Source organism: Ursus maritimus, unplaced genomic scaffold, assembly GCF_017311325.1.
Source record: "Ursus maritimus isolate PB19 unplaced genomic scaffold, ASM1731132v1 scaffold_34, whole genome shotgun sequence".
Lineage (NCBI taxonomy): Eukaryota > Metazoa > Chordata > Mammalia > Carnivora > Ursidae > Ursus > Ursus maritimus.
This window is the reverse complement of record NW_024426008.1, coordinates 15914460-15936502: the sequence shown is the minus strand read 5'-3', so window position 1 is coordinate 15936502 and position 22043 is coordinate 15914460. Positions and strand designations below refer to the sequence as shown.

General features: G+C 39.6%; 2 protein-coding genes across 3 annotated transcripts in view; one reads left to right on the top strand and one right to left on the bottom strand.

Annotated features, from left to right (window-relative positions):
• The window catches only part of ABHD17B (abhydrolase domain containing 17B, depalmitoylase), a 48730-nt gene extending 42967 nt beyond the window's left edge, over positions 1-5763 (bottom strand). The window contains exon 1 of one of the 2 annotated variants that reach the window (XM_040620243.1): positions 5170-5763. The gene's annotated coding sequence lies outside the window, so the exon portion shown is untranslated. Of the gene's footprint in view, positions 1-4950; positions 5016-5169 lie in introns of those variants that run through there. The other variant, XM_008690957.2, reaches the window with a different exon arrangement.
• Positions 5764-5987: 224 nt separating this feature from the next.
• CUNH9orf85 (chromosome unknown C9orf85 homolog) overlaps positions 5988-22043 on the top strand; it is a 60829-nt gene continuing 44773 nt past the window's right edge. The window contains 1 exon segment of the mRNA XM_008690960.2: positions 5988-6359. Coding sequence (XP_008689182.1) covers positions 6258-6359 — 102 coding nt within the window. The 5' untranslated portion in view covers positions 5988-6257.

Below are 22043 nucleotides of genomic sequence, written 5' to 3'. Positions count from 1 at the left end.
AAGTGACACGAAAGATCAGTAGCGCCTGCTCACTTTCAGTGATGCTTTAGAGGCTGAATTTATGACACAGAACAAGCACGGGAATTAAAGTACCCTAAAGCAATGGTTCCCAAAACTTAGGAATTTCAAAAATCAGTTAAATTCTAAAAAGTTGGAATGACAGAGTTGCCAAATTTTCATTTTGCCACAAAGGAATATTAAAAACTAAATACAATCTACTATCACTAATTCCATCAGAACACAGCAACATAAAAACATCATTTCACTATGGAGGGTAGTGATTTTATTAATAAATTTAGATTCACATATACTTCATTATATAAAAATAGTCCCATGTGAATTTAATATCTAAACATAAAAAAGTAGTACCTTAAAAAGTTTTATCAGAATCTGTACAAACTCAGGAAAAAAAGACCTCCTTTACAAAGAAAAAGCACAATCAAAAAATACATATGACTAGGAGCACCTGGCTAGCTCGGTCAGTAGAGCTTTCAACTCCTGAGGGTAGAGATTACTTAAAAAAAAGAAAAAAAGAAAAAATATATATTTGACTTTAAAATTAAGAACGTTAAGTCATAAAAAGATGCCATATTTAAAGAGAAAAGACATGCTAAAGACTAGAAGATAGGGGCGCCTGAGTGGCTCAGTCGTTAAGCGTCTCAGGGCGTGATCCTGGAGTCCTGGATTGAGCCCCACATTGGGCTCCTCTGTTGGGAGACTGCCTCTTCCTCTCCCACTCCCCCTGCTTGTGTTCCCTCTTATCGCTGGCTGTCTCTCTCTGTCAAATAAATAAATAAAATCTTAAAAAAAAAAAAAAGACAAGAAGATATTTGTAGAGGCTACCAAGCATAGTTATCCAGAATACATAAAAAGCATTTACAATCAGTAAGATAATCCCATTTTTAAAAAAAAAGCAATTCATAGAAAAGGAACATGAATGCCCCCCCCCCAAATAAAGTGTTCTCAATTACAGGGCTAACTGGGGACATGCAAATGAAAATTCTGAAGAGTTACCACACTTTACATATTCCTCAGCATGGCAAACCACAAGAGGTCTAATAAAGTATTTGAAAGATGGGAAAATAGATCCCCTCATCCCCTCATCCCCTCATCCATTACTACATCCCAACATCCATTACTGGCAGAAACACTTGAGAGAAAACTGGTGGCTATCCAATAAAGTTAAAGAAGCTGCTCATACATACCCTTTGTTCTAGTACTCTACCATTAGATTTACATCCCAGGGCAATCTTCTCAAAGATGGCTTTTTAGTTGGTTTAACAAATGGGGGCACTACTGAACAGCTTCCAGGGATGCCAGGCACCCGGTGCATACTGGTAATAATGCTGCCCCCTGTCTCGTGACTTTGGGATATTCTGCTGGTTGCTCATTTAAGGGAACGAGGAGGAGGCGGGGGAAATAAGGTCAGATTATTTATAAACAGGACTTAACACAAAGTCTATTTGTATTGCTTTAATATTGATAAAGATTTTAAAGAATGCAACCACTGTGTAAAGAGAGAAGACTACATTTTTATATTTGTCCAAACTGTACTGGAAACAGCTCATTATTTCAGAAATACATTTATCAACAACAGTGCCACCATCGGTATTTCAACAGCCAATTCAACACACTTGTTTTAATTTGCATCAGTAGGGGCGCCTGGGTGGCTCAGTGGGTTAAGCGTCTGCCTTTGGCTCAGGTCATGATCTCAGGGTCCTGGGATTCCCAAGTCAGGCTCCCACCTCAGTACAAATTCTGCTTCTCCTTCTCCTTCTGCATCCCCCCCAAACTTGCGCGCACACACTCTCTAATAAATAAATAAATTCTTAAAAAAAAAATAATTTGCATCAGTAGCTTACTCTATTCATGGTGATAGTAAAAACATTGGTGCAAAGTATCTGACTACTGCTTTTTCCAGCAGTGCTTCTTGGATTTTATTTAATGTGTACACAAATCACCTGGGATTCTTCTTACAATTCAGCATGAGTCAGTAGGGTAGGTCCTGAGGTTCTGATTTCTAACAAGCTCCCAGAATCCTGATTTTACTAGTCTACTGTAATAGTTGATAGCAAGATTAGAGTGTGGTTTGGTCTGAGCATCTACACAATGAAATACACAACACTGTTATAAATTCTTATATTTTAGTAAAAGCATTACTTTATAATAAGTTTGTAAGTTCATTAAATTTCAAATGAATGTAAGCTGATTTTGATTTTCATTTTAGGGCAGATAAGTTATAAAATATATCTATAAAAATGGGATATAGGCTCAAGAACCACTGCCCTAGAGGAACTTTTGCACATATACCTAAGTAAACATATACAAGAATACTACCTACAGTGTTTAATAAGCAATTGGAAAAAACTAAAATGATCAACAGGAATCTGAGAGTCACATAATGGAACACATACCATTATCTCAGTAAAAATAAACTAGAATTACCTGAATAAACATAAATAATCTTGGCAAACTGAGTTTAGAAAGCAGGCTGCAGATACAAACATATTTAAACAGTCTTAAAATAATTAAAGAACAACTATATAGTGTTAAGTATAAACAAATGGTTAGGAAAGATGCATTCTAATTTCCGGTTAGTGGTTGGGGGGGGGAGGAAGTAGGATTTAAGAGGGGTTTTCAAAGTACAAAGGAAGCTTCATTTTGTTTTGTAGTTGTATTTCTTCAGCTGAGTAATTGGTGCATGAATATTCATTATATTGTATGTTGCCAATACTTGGGATTGCTGTATTCTCATTTCATCTGAATTGGCAAAAACTGTTGTGTCCAAACAGTTGTTTGGAAAACAATGCTCCAAAGCAAAGGATTCAGGACTAGAAGTCAGAAAATCCAGGTTCAAGTCTCAGTTCTGCTTCCTACAAATTATGTAGCTTTAGGTAATTCAAAGAATTAACTTCTCTGGGCTTTATCTGTAAAATGTCATAAAACATCACTTTTCCTCCCCAACTCACAAGGCTAGGTTTGAGGGGCATAATATAGGGCAATATATATGTGAAGTAATTTCTGAGAATCAAGAACAAAATCTTCGATATGCTAGAATTAAATCTACCAGTAAATCAACCAACCAAGCCAATTCGTCACTCCGTATTTTCTCATCATTACTGATTCTAAGGATAGTACACCAATCTTAACACGGAAGTAATTCTGAGTTATCAATTCTTAGATGATGGCACACAGGATAGGCATTCTCCCTATTATAACTGTATTTATTTAGGCTTATTCTTCACCAAGGAATTGAAATTCATAATACCAAAATAAGAGAACTGCACTGAAAAGTACTCTTATTAATAAACTAAATCAATGTCACATAAAGTTAACTGTTGGTTCTCACTGCCCTTTCTATGAAATGAGCAGGTGGCACATTTTATTGGCCCTACATTACAGACGGAGAAACTGACTCAGGTTGCATGTAGCTGTAGACCAATTCAGGGACAGAACTTGGAACAGACACTAACTGCCTAGTTCTTCTATGTTCATTAAGTTATCAAAAACATTATTTTGCCATGATGTTTTATGATAATTGTCACGGGAAATAGAAATTCTTTGTCAGATATCATTTCATACATATTTCAAAATGGGCAAAGATACTCAAAACAAGCCACTTACCAACCACAGTCCTGCATAGCAAGGGACAAAATTAAAACTGCCTAGCCTGCTAAAAATCTAATCCTATCCTTCCCAATTAACCTTATTAATACTAGAGTAGGAGAAAAGAGAGGTCAAAATATGGGTGAGAGTGCTGTTCATTTCCTCACAGAACTCAAATAATATAGTAATTAGTGTACAACAGGGATTTTATTTTTTTTTATAAGTTGAAACATGGCTATCTCCCCTGTTCTTTAAACCACCTCTACTCTCACAAAAAAAATTAACCAAGGAAAGAGTTGGGCAGTCCCAAGTAAGAACACTAGTAATTACGATTATTAAAATATTGGTTATGATTAGATATTAGATTTATTACACAAGTGAGTTTATGCCATCAACATATGAAGAGACAAACTATGGAAAAAAGTTCATTTTATTTCAAGTTTTCCTGTTAATGTAGACGGATACACGCTATTACAACATGTACCTGACTTTTTACTAAGACTCGTTAGGCAATTCCAAATGCTGACACAAGATCTCCAAAATTCTTATTTATTGGAGCCTTAAAAAAAAAAATCAAAGAATCATCTTGCGGATGAAGTATTATATGCATATATATTACGAAATATATTAAACAGAAAACATCTTTCCATAAACAGCCAAAATTTAAAGGTCACCCTCTCTCTATTCCGTTATTCATCTTTTTGCTTATCAAATCACCTCACGTAGACTTGTATCAAAGCACCGTTTTAAAAAAACAGAACTGCTCTGGCCCTGGCAGAAATCTCCCCAAGGATCAAAGCTCTGAACTTTCTTTTTAAACAAAAAGCCGGGGTTAAACCCACTTTTCTTTTGTGGAGGGAGGGGGCGGCCCTTCACAACGGTACACTCAAACTCGACAGAACTTTCGTTTCAGAGTTAAAAAAAATTCCAAACAAAACCTCTTGCTTTCTAACGCAGAAGCAATTACCGAGGAGCCCAATCTAGGGTTCGAAAAGAAAGTTCGAAACAGGTTAAGATTCAAGTTAAGCCACCCAGAGAGAAAGAACCCTAAGATCGCCCGCCGGGAACACAAATCATGACAACGGGGCCGATTCGATTTCAGATCGAGGCTGGCACACACGAGGACATTCAGGAGAAAGCTTTCGGACATCGCCAACCTCACAGGGAGCCAGGGAGGAAAATGTGAAGCTGACCCCATCTTTCTGTCCATGGGGAGAAAAAGCCAAACAAGTGAAACGAGACCCTTCTCCGCAAGGAGGACCTAAGACCGTTCCCAGTCCGGCTTTCCGTCTCTCTCCCGCCCCCAGACTCCCGCAGCCTCTTGGACCGCAGGGACTCTCCTACCTCTCCCCTTCATGGAACCACCAGAGAAGCCTCTCAAAACGAGACCTGATCCGAAGCGGCTTCCCCGCCTTTCGCCGCCGCCGAGAGGGATCCCGGTCGCCAACAACAAAGACGCCTCCCGTTCCCCTCCCCCCTCCCGGCCCGGGTTTGTCCCTCCCGCGCTGCGGCTCCGGGCCTAGCGCCCCCTCCCCGAGCCCGGCCCGCCGCGGCTCCACGCACCTGCACCTGAGGGGCCGCGGCCAAGGTGTCGGGAAGAAAGGGCCGGGAGAGAGCCTCTGCCAACGCGCTGTCCTCCACAAGGTGCGACCCACGTTGCTGCCGCCGCCGCCGCCGGACTCTCCCGGCCTGCGGGCGGGCGCGGCCGAGGAGGGGGGACGAGGGCTGCAGCCCCCGGCGCCGGGACGAGGAAGAACGGCGGCGCCCGAGGGGGCCGGCTCGCGCTCTCGAGCCTCGCCTCGCGCCTGCCCTGCTTCTCCCCACGGGCTCGCGTTCTGCTGACTAACGGCCCCGGAGCGCGGCTCTGGAGCGGCCGCCGCCGTCGGCTGCTCTCGGGCCTCACGTCCCGCGCGGCCGTGGTCGCAGCCGCCGCCGCCGCCACCACCTCCCTTTCTGGCACTGCAGACACAACCTAGACCCAGCCAGGTCTTTCTTCTCTTTAATCCTCCTTTCTTTGCTCCTCCTCAGCCTGCCACCGCGGGGCTAGCTCTGGTGACGGGAGGAAGGCTGGAAGGTACCCGAGGGGGCGAGCAGAACCCAAGCTAAAGCAGGAGTTGGTCACTGACTGGAGGAAGATGCCAAGCTGACCCGGGCTCCAGCCTGCGAGCGGGCCGGGGGAGGGACGCAGCACAGCTTAGCCGGACTTCAACCAATCACAAGCCGCCTAACGGAGTCGGGCGCCAGGAGAGGCTGAGCTGGGTCGGCAGGAGGCGGGGATTGCGGAAAAGAAGAACCAATAAAAGCAAAGGTTCCCCGCCTCTCCGCCTTGATGGACTGCCACGTTCGGACCAATGGGGGAATTCTCGCTTCGAAGGAAGCGGGATTTAGACGCCGGGTTCGAGAGAGGTTGCGCGGAGGGGGATGGGTGGAGACAGAGCAGCGTGGAAGAACCTTGAGGGTTTTGATAGACCTGAGGGAGTCCTTTGACCTCCGCCATGAGTCACGTGGGCTGACGGGGGCGGGGGCGGAAAGGCTGGATAAGTTCCTTCCGGGTCAGTGACACAAGCGTAGACTCCGTGGGGGTAGTTCCTGGCGTCTTGGTCTTCCTCGCGTCTTCCTTGTACCAGCGCGAGGTGATTGTGGTTTCCACGATGAGCTCCCAGAAAGGGAACGTGGCTCGTTCCAGGCCTCAGAGGCACCAGAATACGTTTAGCTTCAAAAATGACAAGTTTGATAAGAGTGTTCAGACCAAGGTAGGAACCTGCCTGTTGCACCAAATCTGACTCTAGGAAGGAATGGTTCAGTGCAGGGGAGAGAGGAAATGAGTTGGGAGTGAGCGATTGTGGACGGCAGCCCAGAGTTAGTTTTGGCTGCAGTGCAACCTTTTCTAAAATGATATTCCCACGCCCTTTCTTTGACCTGGACGTGTTATCTCCTCATAAATATATTTGGCGGTCAACACTTAACCAATTACAGAGAGTGAACGGGGCCCTCATCAAACCTAGAATGCAAATGAAGAATTGAGTCGTGTATCACATATTTGCAGTAGGAAACGAGGATTATGGCACGAATGTCTCTCAAAGTTTGCACCAAGTTTATGCAGCCACTGTTACTTTGTGGCAGCTACAAGCCCGTAGGTTTGTAGGAAGATGTGAAGGATTAAGACCTCTTAGCCCCAGTGTCCTCACCAACATAATTGTCTCTTTTGTAATATTGTTTTGAGGGTCAAATTATTTGGGAAATGTAAAAAAGCTAGGTTTGGGGAAAAAAATGCTCGTTTTGCTGGTTGTAAGTCATTTACTTCTTTAGTAGGGTTTCTGTGACCTGTAAAAAAAAATTCAGACTTTTGCTGTGAAAATTCAGATTTTTGTTGTGAGGCTAAACTAAATGTACGCATTGGTCTGGATCATAATAAGTGTCCATTAAGTGATTAATTTCTCAACGTTGAGTAAGAAAGCAAAGTAAACTGTTTATGGTAATCTGTGATCTCCTTTTCTTTTTCTCTGTCTTCACTTACTTACCTTCCAGATGTTTAATGAGCACCCTCCATGTACATAAACCCTATGTTCCTGTGTTTGAAGTGTTAAAAGAGTTGACTCTGCCTTCAAGGAGCTAATAGTCTTCTGGGTCATTGGACAACAAGCAAGCACAAAGATATAATTACAAATTATGATAAACTCTAATGAAGTGCAAGATAGCTCAGTGAGGAAGAGTAAGGAGGGATATTTTCAATTGGGTGCTCAGGGGACCTCTCCTTTCCCTTACTTAGGTTCATGTTCAGAAAGAAAACCTGCAGCAGCATTTGGGAAGGCTTTCCCAAGTTTGTGCTCGTTAATAGGTAGACCAGGATAAAAAGCTGTGCTATTCCAAATAGATGTCTGACTTGTCCTGTATTTCTGTTCTGAGCTTTTGCACAAGCATTTAATTCTGATTCGTTTTCATCAGATGGTAAAAAGCAGTTTTAATAAGTATTTAGCTATAATGTAGCTTATTTATCTCGTAAGTATAAGACTTCTTGAACTTCTACTTGTACTTTTCATTGTTCATTTTCTTGGTGTTCTCTAACAAACATGTTATTACCCTCTTAAATCTTTTCATAAGTCTCAAATTCAGTCACTAAGTTTCATTTTATAACTTTTATCATCAATTTCTTTGCCTCTTTTAAATCGCGAGGAAGCCTCATTTGTCCATTGGTAGAATGAGCAGGTGTTTTGTTATTGGAGAATCTGACCAAAACAGCAAGAAATATTTTGCTGAGGAAAGATTAGGTTGATTCTTCATCTTTCTAATGGAGGAGTAATAATTAGCTCTGTTCATAGTGAATTCTTGAACCAGTTATGTGCAGCTATCTAAAGCCAAGATTTTGTCAGAAACATCTGACCCCATCTTCATTCCTATGCTTTATACCAGAAAACTGTTTGATTCAGTGCCATCCAACAAAGGAGTGGTGAGAGTGCATGGTTCTCTAACTCTCCTAAAAGGACTGTAGTGACAATTGCCTGTTTGTACCTCATGAGTTTGTAGGAGTCCTGCATGATAGTTTCCCTTTTCTGCTAACCAGTTGGGTAACGATAGATGTTTTATTGGGAAGTTTGTCTAAGTAAAGCACCCATTCTCAAAAGGACACGGGTGATAGCTGTCTTCATATGTTTGAATATATTCCAGAAGAAGAGAGAAGCTTATTCTGTAGCCAAGTGGCTAAACTTGAACCAAAAGGTTAAAGTTAGGAGAGATTTCAGTTGAATATAAGGGAGTTGTCTAATAGAAGCATGCAGTAGGATTTTGTAACCTCTGTTTCACTGGGGTTGTTTAAAAGAGGCCTCTATGGCCATTGGTCCGCAGTGTTGAGATGGGAATAGGTTTAAATCTCTTGTAGTCGTTTGGTTCTAAAGTGTTGTTTGTATCAAGACTGCCATGTTTCCTTTTCTGGAAAGGCAGTGATGTGTATTGAAAAGAACACTGGACTAAGAAAAATGATCCACGTTTTAGCCTCAGTTCTGTTGTTTATTTTGTTTGTTATGTTAGGCAGTTTACCTCTAGTTTTTAATTTACAATACAGGGCTACTACTATCTCTTATTTACCTCTCAAGATTGCTATAGGGATCATTACAAAGATATCTTTGAGAAATAGTCATACAAATATGAGCTGAGCCTAAAGCATGTGGTAATTTATATAGACTTGGAGTTGCTCAAAGGAGTTAATTAAAAAGAATTGTATACTTCTTGGAGAATATTGAAAATAGAGAAATGTATAAAGTATGAAAGTGCAAGTACCTTTTCCCAGTCCTATTCCTCTTCAAATGTACTTAAACTGTTCACAATTTTTTTTGTTAACAATTTGCATGTTTTTAGGTGTCTATGCATGATATAGTATACATGTAATAAGGTACATTTTTTTCTTTCTCATTCAATTAAAGTGGATATGTCAGAATACAAAGATTAAGCTCATTCTTTTTAATGGCTGTCTAATATAATATAAATGTAGAATACCTTACTTTCCTGTTAGTAAATGCTTGGATTGTTTTCAGTTTTTTGCTATGGCAAAGCTGCAGTAAAATTCTTGGATTCACATATCTGTTCCACATCTATTATCTGGCACCAGATATTGTGCTAGATGCTAGAGTTATAGAGTTGAGTGTAATATAGTTTTGTGGGCGAGATGAAAATAGTAATCAAATAATTTTTCAAGTATGTTGATAGAAATCACAGTAAGGGCGATGAAGGAAGAGTCTAAGGAAACCTGAGAGTATCAAACAGGAAGCTTTTTTTTTTTTTTTTTTTTTTTTTTTTTTTTTTTTTTTTTTTTTTTTTAGATTTTTCATTTATTCATTTAACAGAAAGAGAAAGAAAGCACAAGCAGGGGGAGCAGCAGGTAGAGGGAGAGGAAGAAACAGGCTTCCCAAGGGCAGGGAGCCCTGTGTGATGTGGGACTCAATCCCAGGAACCGGAGGTCCTGTGGCCCTAGCAGGAAGTCTTGTTTAAGTTTAGAGGCTTAAAGAAGACTTCCCTGAGGTCTAAAGGATGGAGAGCATTTAACTAAATGAAATGGGAAGACCATAGATCCTTTTTCTTAAGAATACTATTTGTTTTATATATGTAGTTAGTGTGGTTTTTATTAGCATTTCCCAAAGTGCCCCAGGATTATATCTTCTCGATAAGGCAGGAGTCAGTTTCATGGTTTAGTTACTTTGAAAATAGTACATTCTGGGTCTCACTTTTAGGGTTCATAGTGTACTTTGGCATACAACATTGAGAAGTTTTGCAGTTAAAAAAAATTATTTAACTAAAACTTGATTGGTTATGGAGCCCTTTGGTTTACATAATGTCTACTGAATTTGAACTAATTTTGGGAGAAACACACTCATTTGGGGAAATTAAATGGAAAAAGAAAAGGAAAATCTGAGGCTAGGGGTGCCTGGGTGGCTTAGTCAGTTAAGTGTCTGCCTTCAGCTCAGGTCATGATCCCAGGGCCCTGGGATGGAGCCCTGCATTGGGCTCCTTGCTCAACGGGGAGGCTGCTTCTCCCTCTGCCTGCTGCTCCCCCTGTTTGTGCTCTCTCTGTCTCTCAAATAAATAATAAAATCTTAAAAAAAAATTGAGGCTATGATCTCTAAATCGTTTTGGAAATAAAGTTTTGTTAGCAATAGCTAGTATTTGTATTCTTAAGTGTGTTAGCCACTACGCATACTTGATATACATCATCTAATTTTGATCTTCAAAATGACCCTAAGGGGCGCTGCGGTGGTACAGTCGGTTGAGCATCCAACTCTTGATTTCAGTTCAGGTCATGATTTCGGGGTCTTGGGATTAAGCCCTGTGTCAGGTCTGCACTTGGTACAGAGTCTGCCTGGGATTCTCTCTCTCTCTCTCTCTCTCTCTCTTGCCCGCCCTCCCCCTCTCTCCCTCCCTCCCCCTGCCCCTTGCTTCTGCTCATGCAGGCATGCTCCCGTTCTTTCTCTCTCTCTCAAATAAATAAATAAAATCTTTTAAAAAAATGAACCTAAGATAGATGCTTTAATTATCTTATTCTGAATAATGGGAAGTTAGAACTTAGGGTAAATGATGTACCTACCCAAGTTACATAACTAGCGCATGGTTAACCATTGATTAGGTGATGTCTGTGCTAGGAGACCTCAAAGGACAAGTAAATCAAAACCCCTTTTTTGTGTATGTGTGTTGAAGTTATTATTGTTTTTAAGTAACCTCTATGCCCAGTGTGGGGCTCCAACTCACTACTCTGAGATCAAGAGTCAGATGCTCCAGCCAAGTGCCCCAGTGTTGTTGATTGTGTGTCTCTGTGTTGCTTTGTTTTATTTATTTTCCAATGTTGTTTTTTAATACTGCTTTTTTGTGTGTAATAGAAGCAGCATGACACCACATTAGGGTCAGAACAGATATGTACTTTATTACCACTGCCCTTAAACACTACCTGTTTGAAATGTTCCAGAGAAAGAGTCTCTCCTCACAAGGTGTGGCTGCCTATAGTGTCACACATCACAGATGTGGGCTCGTTGGAGTGGGTCCCATCTGTTCAGCCAGGGCTCTGTGGCAGAAGTGGGGCTCCTTTCACTCACTTACTGTGATGCTTATACACTCAGATCCCTCAGCTTCCGGTTAGGCAGAAAGCTGTCTTAAGTTTAAGGTGACACAATTACATTTACAGCAGAACAGGATTCTGTGTTTACAAGCAACTTTATTCACAATAACCAAAAACTGGAAAAAAAACCAAACAAACCAAAACCCCACAAACACTCAAATATCTACCAACCAGAGAATAGATAAGCAGATTGTGTCAATCATACAATGGGATACTACTCTGCTATTAGAAAAAAATAAGCTACTGATATATGCATTGTTTGCATGTATTGTGCATATTGCAGACTAATCTCAGAAACATCGTGTGGAAGGAAAGGAACCAGTTATTTCTTCCGTCTATAGAAATCAGAGCAGTGGTTGACTTTGATGGTGGGGGGATTGAGTAGAAGAGGCTCAGGAATACTTTCTGGAATGATGGAAACATGAAGATCACGAGAGTGAATACATTTATTAGAACTCATTGAATTGTGAGTTAAAATCTGTGCTTGAGGGATGTCTGGGTGGCTCAGTTAAGTGCCTGATTCTTGGTTTCAGTTTAGGTCATGATCTCGTGGGTTGTGAGATTGAGTCCCGCATCAGGTTCCGTGCTCAATGCGGAGTCTGCTAGAAAGATTCCCTCTGTCCCTCCCACATGATTTGCGTTCATGTTCTCTCTCTCAAGTAAATAAATAAATCTTTGAAACAACAATCTGTGAGTGACATCAACGGAAATTTTACCCCAATTAAAAATAGATATTATAGGGGTGCCTGGGTGGCTCAGTTAGTTAAGCATCTGCCTTCAGCTCAGGTCATGATACCAGGGTCCAGGCCCCATGTCAGGCTCCCTCCTCAGCAGGAGCCTGCTTCTCCCTCTCCTTCCCGCTTGTGCTCCCTCTTGCTATCTCTGTCACTGTCTCTCTTTCTCTCTCTCTCTCTCTCTCAAATAAGTAAAATCTTTTAAAAAAAGTGAAAAAAATTAAAATAAAAATAGGTATTATAGCAAAACAACTGATTAACCACTCAAGTGTCATGAAATTTTAGTTTTGTTTGTTTGCTTTTTGTTTGGGGAAGGTATAGAATACTACTTGTAATTAGTCTTTTTAAAAAAGAAAACAATTTTATTAACTTTTCCAGAAAGAAAACATACAAGTTGACCTTCTAATATATTGAATATCTTAGCTAACTCCAAGTCAAAATAATTCTAATAATTGCATTTTAACATTTTCCCTTTATATATAAACACTAGTCATGACACTTGAGTTTGTTTTTCTGTAAGAAAAGTACAGATGAGCGTTACAAAGTGGATTTTGTGCATAAGGTTACCGAGCCTGGGTCTCATTTTTTCCTAGTTTCACTCCAGGATAGAATCATAGTAATTTAGTATATCAATAAATAATCAATAAATGAATAAATAATGAATAAGACCTTGCTGTGGAAAAGGATATCCTGCTATTGGTAAAGCTCACTTTGTCCAGATAGCTTAGAATCAAGTGGTATGGGATCTTTGTTCTATCTCCCCTAGCCCAGAGCTATTGCACTTTAGGGAACAGTCTCAGATTGGTTCAGATAATCCCTGGTGTGAGTAATTTCCTTGTGAGTGATGAAGCGCTAGTCATGGGAATAAATGTTGTTTCTCAATCAATTGGTGTCAACAACGAAGAGTAAAACAAGTGGGTAGTCATTGAACAAATCTGCAGTTGGGCAGATAAAGAATCCACTGTAGTTTCTAGCTAACCTTCTCTGGGACTCTAGAGGCTACCTGGGACTCCCTTTGATCTGTTTCCAAATCGAGAAATGTTCTTTGATAGATTTCACCAATGCTGTCTATTAAATGGATTTATGTTACATCAGTCCTGCCCCCAGTTGATTTATCACTAAATTCAGCATGCTTTTTCATTTGACAAGGTGACAGTCTATGGTGTGCTGGGCATTAGGATACACGTAAGAATCATACTCAGTAAAAGTCGTACTGCTAATGACACTCTTTACTTTTCCTTTGTGGTATTTTCAATATTTAGAAGTGTTGTCTTCTTCTTATTTACCTTTTATTTTCTTTCCCTTTCACACAAAAATAATTCTATACATGCTTGGGATATTCCATATTATCTACGTTCCCATGGTGCTTCCCCTCGAAGCCAATGAAGTGATTCTGCATGTTTCTTAAAATGAGGCCTATAACAATATAATTGGCTTTTTTCTACATCAATCATATATTTTAGACATTTCATTTTATGTACATGACAACTGAAATTAATTTGTCTTGATTTGATGTATTGTGTTAGGGGATAGTATTCACCATTGGATTATGAAGTTTTATCATTATATTGTCAACACTTGTTTCTTCATAAAGTTAAATATACACCGTTAGAAAAAGTATTCTCAAATTCTTCATCCAGGTAAATTAGTTCATCTGAGAGAGAGAAAGTCATAATTTATATTAACTGTCCCCGAAGTGGGTCGTTTTTCTGTTTAGAGAAACACTGTAGTAGGGAGTGGTGTGCAGTTGGACAAAGAACCTCAGGGCTAACAGTTAGAGGCTGTTGTGGTATTTGTTATTTTAAGCCGTCGGACTCTTTCCACACCTGCACAAGTGTTACTGTGAGGTTACGGGCAGGTGTGCAGAGAATCCTGCTTGTCCTCAGAACAGCCCCATTGCCAGCTCACTCCATTCTCAATTGTGGTTGCTCCTTTTTTTCACTATTGACTTTTGTGAAAGGAAGAAATGAAATGAGAAGGGGATAAAGGAATAGCCAACATGCCTGAGATTCCTTTCTGAGATTTTCCTTATCACTCCAGGCCAAATAGCGCTTAAATGTATTGAATGAATTAAATAAACACTCTTTTTCTGAACTTCTCTGAGGTGAGCAAGGCCCTCTACATGAAGGTAAGAATCATTAGGATTCTTCAGTTGCTAATTTGAACAGAAAGAAAACTTACTGGAAAGATCCTGAGCTACTCTTATGAAGCTTCGGAAAGGTGTTTTGGTTGATTTTTTAGAGTCTGAGATTCCCAGGTTAGCTGTTACTACTGGGAAATTTATCCTCATTTGGCTTGTGCATATCCTCACCTGGCGCAGTCTTCCAACCTTTCAGTGCCCCCCCTCCATCCCTTCCAGTCGGCCTCCTGGAATCAATAGTTTATTGTAATCAAATAGAGACATAGTGTTGAACACAGTTGCTTTCACTTTCTTGCCCTACCTGACTGTTCCCCCGAACTCTGTTTCCTTGTAGTCCTTAAGTGATATTTGTTCACCCCACATTTGCAGCCCCAGCCCCACCTCCCATTTAGAACTCTTTCTCCCATTTGCTGCTTCAGCCCTTTTTTTTTTCTTGCTCAAAACTCCCACCTCTTTTGATAACATCAGACTTATCCTTTCTGGATCTGTCATTGCCTCCTCGTTATACCTCCTCATCAGTACCTGGCTCACTGCCTTTCCACAGTTCCTGTCATCATACCTAGTGATTGCTACATCCCCGTGGATAATCCAACATCTGATCTCTCAGCTTTTAGACCTCTCCCCACCCCCATTAGAAACCTACTCCCATGTTCAAACCTTACACTTTCTGAGTGCTGGTAACTGCTCCATTTACAAACTTTTTAGAAAAATGGATCACCATCTACTTACCTAGTTTGCTTATGCCTCAAATATATTTTTTAACTTCCTTAGGTACTCCTGTCCATTAACCTTTCTGCTTTTTACTGCATCCCACTCATGTCCCTTTTCCCTTCCTTATCTAGCTCGGAGTTCCTTTCTATCAATATACCTTTTTCTTCTTGCCTATACCTCAGCAGCCTTATCCTTCTTTCCCTCTTTGGTACTTGCCTGATGGAACCCCTGCTTCAAACCAGTTTTCTATTATTCCACCATCATCTGCATCTGTACCCATATACTCTGCCTTCCTGTGACGGTGGATGAAATACTTGTCCTTCCCACTTGGCCTCCACTTGCACCCTGGGGCTTACTCTCTATTGTGTACCTAAGGACTTAAAGGCTTAGGGCTCCTCTGTTGTCCAGGTTGTCCTGCATCATCAGTCTTTCCGTCTCCAATGGGTTATTTCAATTTAAGAAAAAAAAAAAAAACCCTCCTTAGGTGGAACCCATATTTTTTTCTAGCTTCACCCTGTTGCTTTCTTCCTCTCTATGGAAAAGCTCCTGGTTCTCAACTTCTTTACATCCCATAGCTTTCATCCCTGTCCAAACAGTTTTTGTACTCATTCCACTAGAATCCCTCTTGTCAAGTCATTGATGTCTTTATTGCCAAATCCTTGGTTAATAATGCTCTGTCCTCATCTTTCTCAATCACTTAGTACCATTGCCTCTTGAACACTCATCTGAATTCTAAAATAATTTATTCATTCAGCTCAGTCCATGGCATTAAATACCATCTATATGCTGATACCCTCCACATCTGGAGCTCCAGGCCAGCCTCTGTCCTGAGCTGCAGAGTGGTATATTTAGCTACCTACTTGACCTCTATTCTTGAATATCAAAAACGCATCTCAAGTTTAACATGGCAGAGAAAGAACTCTCAGTCTTTCTCTCTCAAACCTTTTCCTCCAGTATTCCCCAGCTCTGTAAACAGCTCCATCATTTACCCAGTTCCTCACACCAAAAATATAAGAATCATCCTTGATTTTTTTAAAGAGGTAATTTTATTTCATTTTATTTTTTTAAAGATTTTATTTATTTATTTGAGAGAGAGAGACAGCCAGCCAGAGAGGGAACACAGGCAGGGGGAGTGGGAGAGGAAGAAGCAGGCTCCCAGCAGAGGAGCCTGATGTGGGGCTCAATCCCAGGACTCCGGGATCACGCCCTGAGCCAGAGGCAGACGCTTAACGACTGAGCCACCCAGGCGCCCCTCATCCTTGATTTTTGACCTTCTCTCACATTCTTTATTTTTTCCCCGCTGTGTTTCAATTTATCAGCAAAACTATGAACTGTTAAATTATTTTAATTTGTATAACTTCATTACATTCTGGCATATTATTTATTTATTTGTTTGTCTTATTTATAGTCCACGCTGGAATATGATTTTCACCAGGGAAAAAATATATTTTTATATCCTCAATACCTAGACCAGTGGTAGATCAGGGGTTGGTACATAGGAAGTATTCAGTAAGTAGCTGGTGGGTTGAATGAAGTAAATAAATAATTATAACAATGTCTTAAATGCTGTGACAAGGGTAGTACAGGGTAGTACTATACTCCTTCCTAAACGAAGGGAGGGAGGGGCGCCTGGGTGGCGCAGTCATTAAGCGTCTGCCTTCGGCTCAGGGCGTGATCCCGGCGTTATGGGATGGAGCCCCACATCAGGCTCCTCCGCTGGGAGCCTGCTCCTTCCTCTCCCACTCCCCCCTGCTTGTGTTCCCTCTCTCGCTGGCTGTCTCTATCTCTGTCAAATAAGTAAATAAAATCTTAAAAAAAAATAAAATAAAGGAAGGGAGGGAAAGGAAATAATTTATACAATATTATCCTCAGGGAGATAGTACAGCTTGGGGATGAAGGGTCAAGGAAAAGTTAAAATGGAATGAGATAGAAGAATGGAATAAAGCAGAAAGGGAGAATGAGTACTGATCAATTTGTAGGTTGTGGGTCAAGAAGTTGAAGGAGTTTAATCTGGAAACAAAACAAAAGTAAGATCAGGTAAAATTATTGTTCCATTAAATAATCTTTGGAAAACAAGTGTTCTCTTAGTCATTATTGAGGGAAGAGTTCCTGACACATTGAAGGCTCCTCAGTAATGTTTGAATGAATGAGTAAAGGTCCTCTTAAAATGAAGAGAGAAGGGCAAGAAGAGGCTATGAGTCTGTGAAGGTCTTTTTCCAAAACAAGATTATAAACAGGTATTTATGCATATTGCCAAAATGAACATATTACATTATGTGGTGGCAAAAGCATAAGAATGAAAGCGTCTCTTAAATTGATAAGCCTATCAATTAGAAGCCTGTGGTTGACTAAAATCTTTTTACCAAAGAGAATAACTGAATGGATTGATCTCAAGCTATGAATTAGTTTCAGTACTGTCAATTTAGACCATCATTCTTGTAAGTAAATGTGGTCTGTTTTGGTTTGGTTTTGGTCAGGTAACTTTGAAGAATAAAAATATTTTGGGTACATTGGGTAGGAAAAAAATTCCTTGTCAGTTTTTGTCAGATTTCATGTGTGAGCTTTTGGATTTTTGGCCAAAAATCTCAAGCTCTTGTTCAGGACAGTGGCAGCATGGTGTAGCAGAAAGACATTGATCTTGGAGTCAAAAGTTTAGGTCACATTCTATGCTATTTACTGACTGTGTGATCTTACACACATTGTTCAGTCTGTCAGGGTCTTAGTGGGCTTAGCTGTATTGTAAAGATTGAGTAAGGTTTGTGAAAATGCTCACATGGTACCTGGCATGCAGTGTTAAGCATTCTGTAAATGCTAGTCCATTCCTTCATCTTACTAAGATGTTTATCATGCTCACATGCTACTCCTTCAGTTATTCCCTTCCTGGTTAATCCCACTGGAATGTCTCCCTCCTTCCCTATGGCATTTATTGTCCTCACCACACATATGGTGCGTGTCGTATTAGATATTAGCATTTATGTCCTGGCTTCTTTGCCTTTCTCTCACACATATGTATACAAATACCATCTTTCTCTCAGAGGACAGGGACTCAAGCATTTTTTTAACAACTCATGGACCAATAGCAAGTAGTTCTGTGATGTGGGTTGAAAGAGTGGAAATCAAGTAATTCTTATCGACATTGTACAATTAATTGATTTGTGTCAATTTACCTGTCTTTATTAAACCTCTACTATGTACCAAGCACCAGCAAAAAGATGAGTGGGTTATGAATCTTTCATTCAGGAATCTCACACTAGTAGCTACTTTAAAAAGCGGAAAAAGGCAAATATGGAGAATTTTTACTTAATAAACTTCTGTTAAAGTATAACATACATACAGAAAAGTGCAAGAACTCTGAACTAATAGAGTTCAGTGAATTTTCACAAAGTGAACATAGTTGTGTAACCAATACACAGATCAAGAGAATGCTACTTGTCTCAGTTAGTCATTACTATTCTCCTCCTCAAATTTAACCATTATCTTGATGCATGTGAAATATTTTAAAATAACTTTGAAGTCACAGCTTTTGGAAGCGAAGGAGAGAGGGCCATAGGTAACCTGAATGACCATCCTCTCTTTTCAGAGATAGTATTAGTGGGTGTAGCATCCTGACGGATCATCTCAACTCTTTAAATATACAATAAAAACTTCATGTAATACTTTTTTGGCCTGAAAGAAATTGTTGTGATTTTGTTTTCCAGCTATGATTAATTTGGTCTCTGTTGGATTTTTGGCTTCTCAGAATAGCAGGAGTATATTTGAACTTTTCCATAGCTTCGGAGCTGATTATTTCAACCTCAATCCTAATTCTCTTCCAGTTTATCTGTTTATTCATGAGGTTGAATGATATTTTTAGATCTTCCTGGTAGACATTTTCTTGGATATTTCATCAAGTTCATTTCTAGTTGGAATAGTTGTGTTTACATTCTAAAATTTATTATTCACATTGTCCTTTTGAAACTAAATTGTATGACATACTTTCATTTGTTTTTGCTTTGTCAGAGTCTTGTCTCCTTAACAAGGACGTATTTCTTATAGGTGATGGAGTTATGTATGTGTAATAATTTTCAGTGACGGTTTATCAGCAGAATTCTGTTGTACCTTTATATTAATCAGGTCTGGTTCTGAAGGGCATTTGGTGTTGTACGGCATTTACAGCATCATGGCTGTGAACTACTAAGCTAAGCTGGTGATTATTTTAAATGCTTTGTTGTTCTGTGAAGATTTATATATTATTAAATGCTCATCCCTGTCTTACCAGGTGGCTGATTTGTTTGTTTTGAAATTACTCATGTCACTGAAGTCATCAGTTTGAGTAATATATTTGACATCATGGCATATACTTGTATATGTGAATGTATTACATCATTAACCTTTATCACAGGACATTAGAGTAATATGATATCATATTTCCCATAAACTTGAATGCTTATAGGACATAATGCTAGAGTAATATGATATCGTATTTCCCATAAACTTGAATGCTTATACATAATGCTAGGTCTAGTTGTTGTTGTTGTTGTTGTTTTTTAAGATTTATTTATTTTTTTCAGAGAGAGAGAGAGTGTGAGCAGGGGGATTGGCTAAGGGAGAGGGAGAGAGAGAGTCCTCAAGCAGACTCCCCGCTGAGCACTGAGGGACCCTGAGATTGTGACCTGAGCCGAAGCCATCTGCTTAACTGACTGGGCCACCCAGGCACTCCACGAGATCTAGTTTTTAATAGAGTTAGAATAGTCCTGTGGAATAAGTTGTGATCTATTATCTATACATGTAAAAAAATAGTATGGTTACTTTTGTGATATGTGATACTTTTGCTTTAATTTAAACTCTTAATGAACCATGGGCAGTCCTTTGACTCTCATAGGGTGTTTCCACAGACAGCTGTTTCCTAGCACACTTAAATTAAAAAACTCCCTGGTTTACTGTGGTAGTTAACTCAAATCTTAGTGATTCTCTGAGCCACCTTTATTAAGGCATTTTTGCTACCAAGTTAGAAAACTCAGTCAAATTTTACTAAGGCTCTAATTCAAAATGACTGACTGAAAACATGCATTTATCTTTCCATTTCCCCCAAATTTCAGTGAAATGACGGAAGAAAACTATAAAACAAAACTATAGTTTTAGAAAACTTTTCAAGCAGAAAAGAACATTAAGGAAAATTAAAATGTAAAGTAGATAGGGTTAGACTTATGCAACCAAACAATTTATTAATCTGCAATACAATACAGATTGAAGTCAGGAATTTTAGTAAACTAGAATAATGCCAGTATCAGAATTCACAAGATCTGTACCAATCCTTTGCATCAGGTGACTTTCTCCAGCATTTATTCTCCAGATAAAATCAGAAGAAAGCTCTCTAAGATGGGGAGATGCTGTGAAATACAAAACAGAGCAACATTCCTGATCATTTTTGGTCCCAGAGCTTAACAAGGAACAATTTTACGTGGAAGTAATATACTTCTTGTGCATACTAAAGCAAAAGCTATCAAGCTGTTAATTTTCATCCTGTTAGCCAGAGCCAGGGATTATATAATTAATACCTGAATTCATTTCCAGAGCAATAGCGATCTTCAATTCTGCTTTAGTAACCCATCCCATATCTGATACTGGTTATTCTATACCAGCACTGTTGGAAGAACTTTCTATGATGATGGAAATGTGCTATATTAGTGCTCTCCAATATGGTAGCCACTAGTCACATGTACATATTGAGTATTGAAATGTGGACAGTACAAATAAGGAATCAAATTTTAATTTAATTTTAATTCAATTGAAATAGCTAGATATGGATAGTGGTTATCATATTGTACAGTACAGAGCTATGCCCTCATTTATATATATGAGCAGACTACTAAGAAGCACTAAACTTTTTAGGAAAATCAAAACCACGTGATGCACGACTGGAAACCCTACTTCCCATGCCCAGTTAACAGAGGTAACGTAAAACACAGAAGAAAACTTTAAAAAAGTGTAATTGGTATCCATCCTTAAGCATTCAAAACTTTCAAATCCATAAAACGAAGACTGCTGTTAAAAAAGAAAGAAACTTATGACATTTCTTAAAAACTACAACTGTGTTTTCAGAAATGTGATCTTAATAGGATGGGTAAATAGCACTGTGTCAGGGATAAAGAGTAATTTAGTGATTTGGGAGATCAAGCCAGTGGATTCATCCTAAACCTAGTCTGAAAGACCAAAGTGATAAAAAATATGAGATGAAATTTGTGATACAGAAAATCGAGGTAGGAAAGCCACTATGTTTCTAAAGGAAATCTGGAAGACAAGGAGGCTGAGGAAGGAATGATAAAAAAGTAAGGGAAAAACCCCACAAATTTCTCAAACTTGAAGAAAATCTTAAGCCTTCAGATAGAAGGGTTCTAGACATATCTTGGTGAAAGTTTTGAACTCTGTGACAGAAAGAAATTCCTGCTAGCTTCTAGAGAGAGGGAAAAAAGAGGTTACCCATAAAGCAACTATGATTTTGTAGGTATCAGATTTCTTATCTGCCACTTGTAAAAAAAAAAAATAGGGCAAGATCTACAAAATGCTGTAAGGGAAGTATTTTAAATTTAGATTTCGTAATAAAGTTAAGCTCTGAGTCAGCTGTTAGGACTAAAGAATCATCCAGAGTAAAATTTTGTCAAAAACATAGGTATAGGGGCGCTTGGGTGGCTCAGTCGGTTAAGCATCTGCCTTCGGCTCAGATCATGATCCCAGGGTCCTGGTATTGAGCCTTGCATCCCGGCTCCCTGGTTAGCTGGGAGCCTGCTGCTCCCTCTGCTCCTCCTCCCTGCTCATGCTCTCTCCTTCTCTCTCAAATAAATAAATAAATTTTTAAAAAACCCACAAAAACATACATATGTACTTAAGGATGTATTCCAGAACATAAAAAGATATGTGGTAGGAGAAATAATGGTGAACTAAGAACCCAGTAAAACTGAGTTAACCTTAAATAACCATTGGTTGGATGGTGGTGAAAGTTAATGCTGTTGTTACATTTGTGAATCACATAATGGAAGAGTTAAGTTTTCTAGAAGACAAAATCTATACCAGAATTGCCGATTTCAAACAAACCTGGGAAGTAAGAATAAAAGCAAGCTAAATAAAGATCTTATCTTGTTTGGGGAGGTGGAGGAGCCCGAGAAGAAAAATCCGGTATCCCTATCAAAGTCGTAAACTCTTGAGTGCCTGTTATTTTTTCATATAATCTGGCATTGAAAATGTGGGATTTGGGAACACCTGGCTAGTTCAGCTGGTA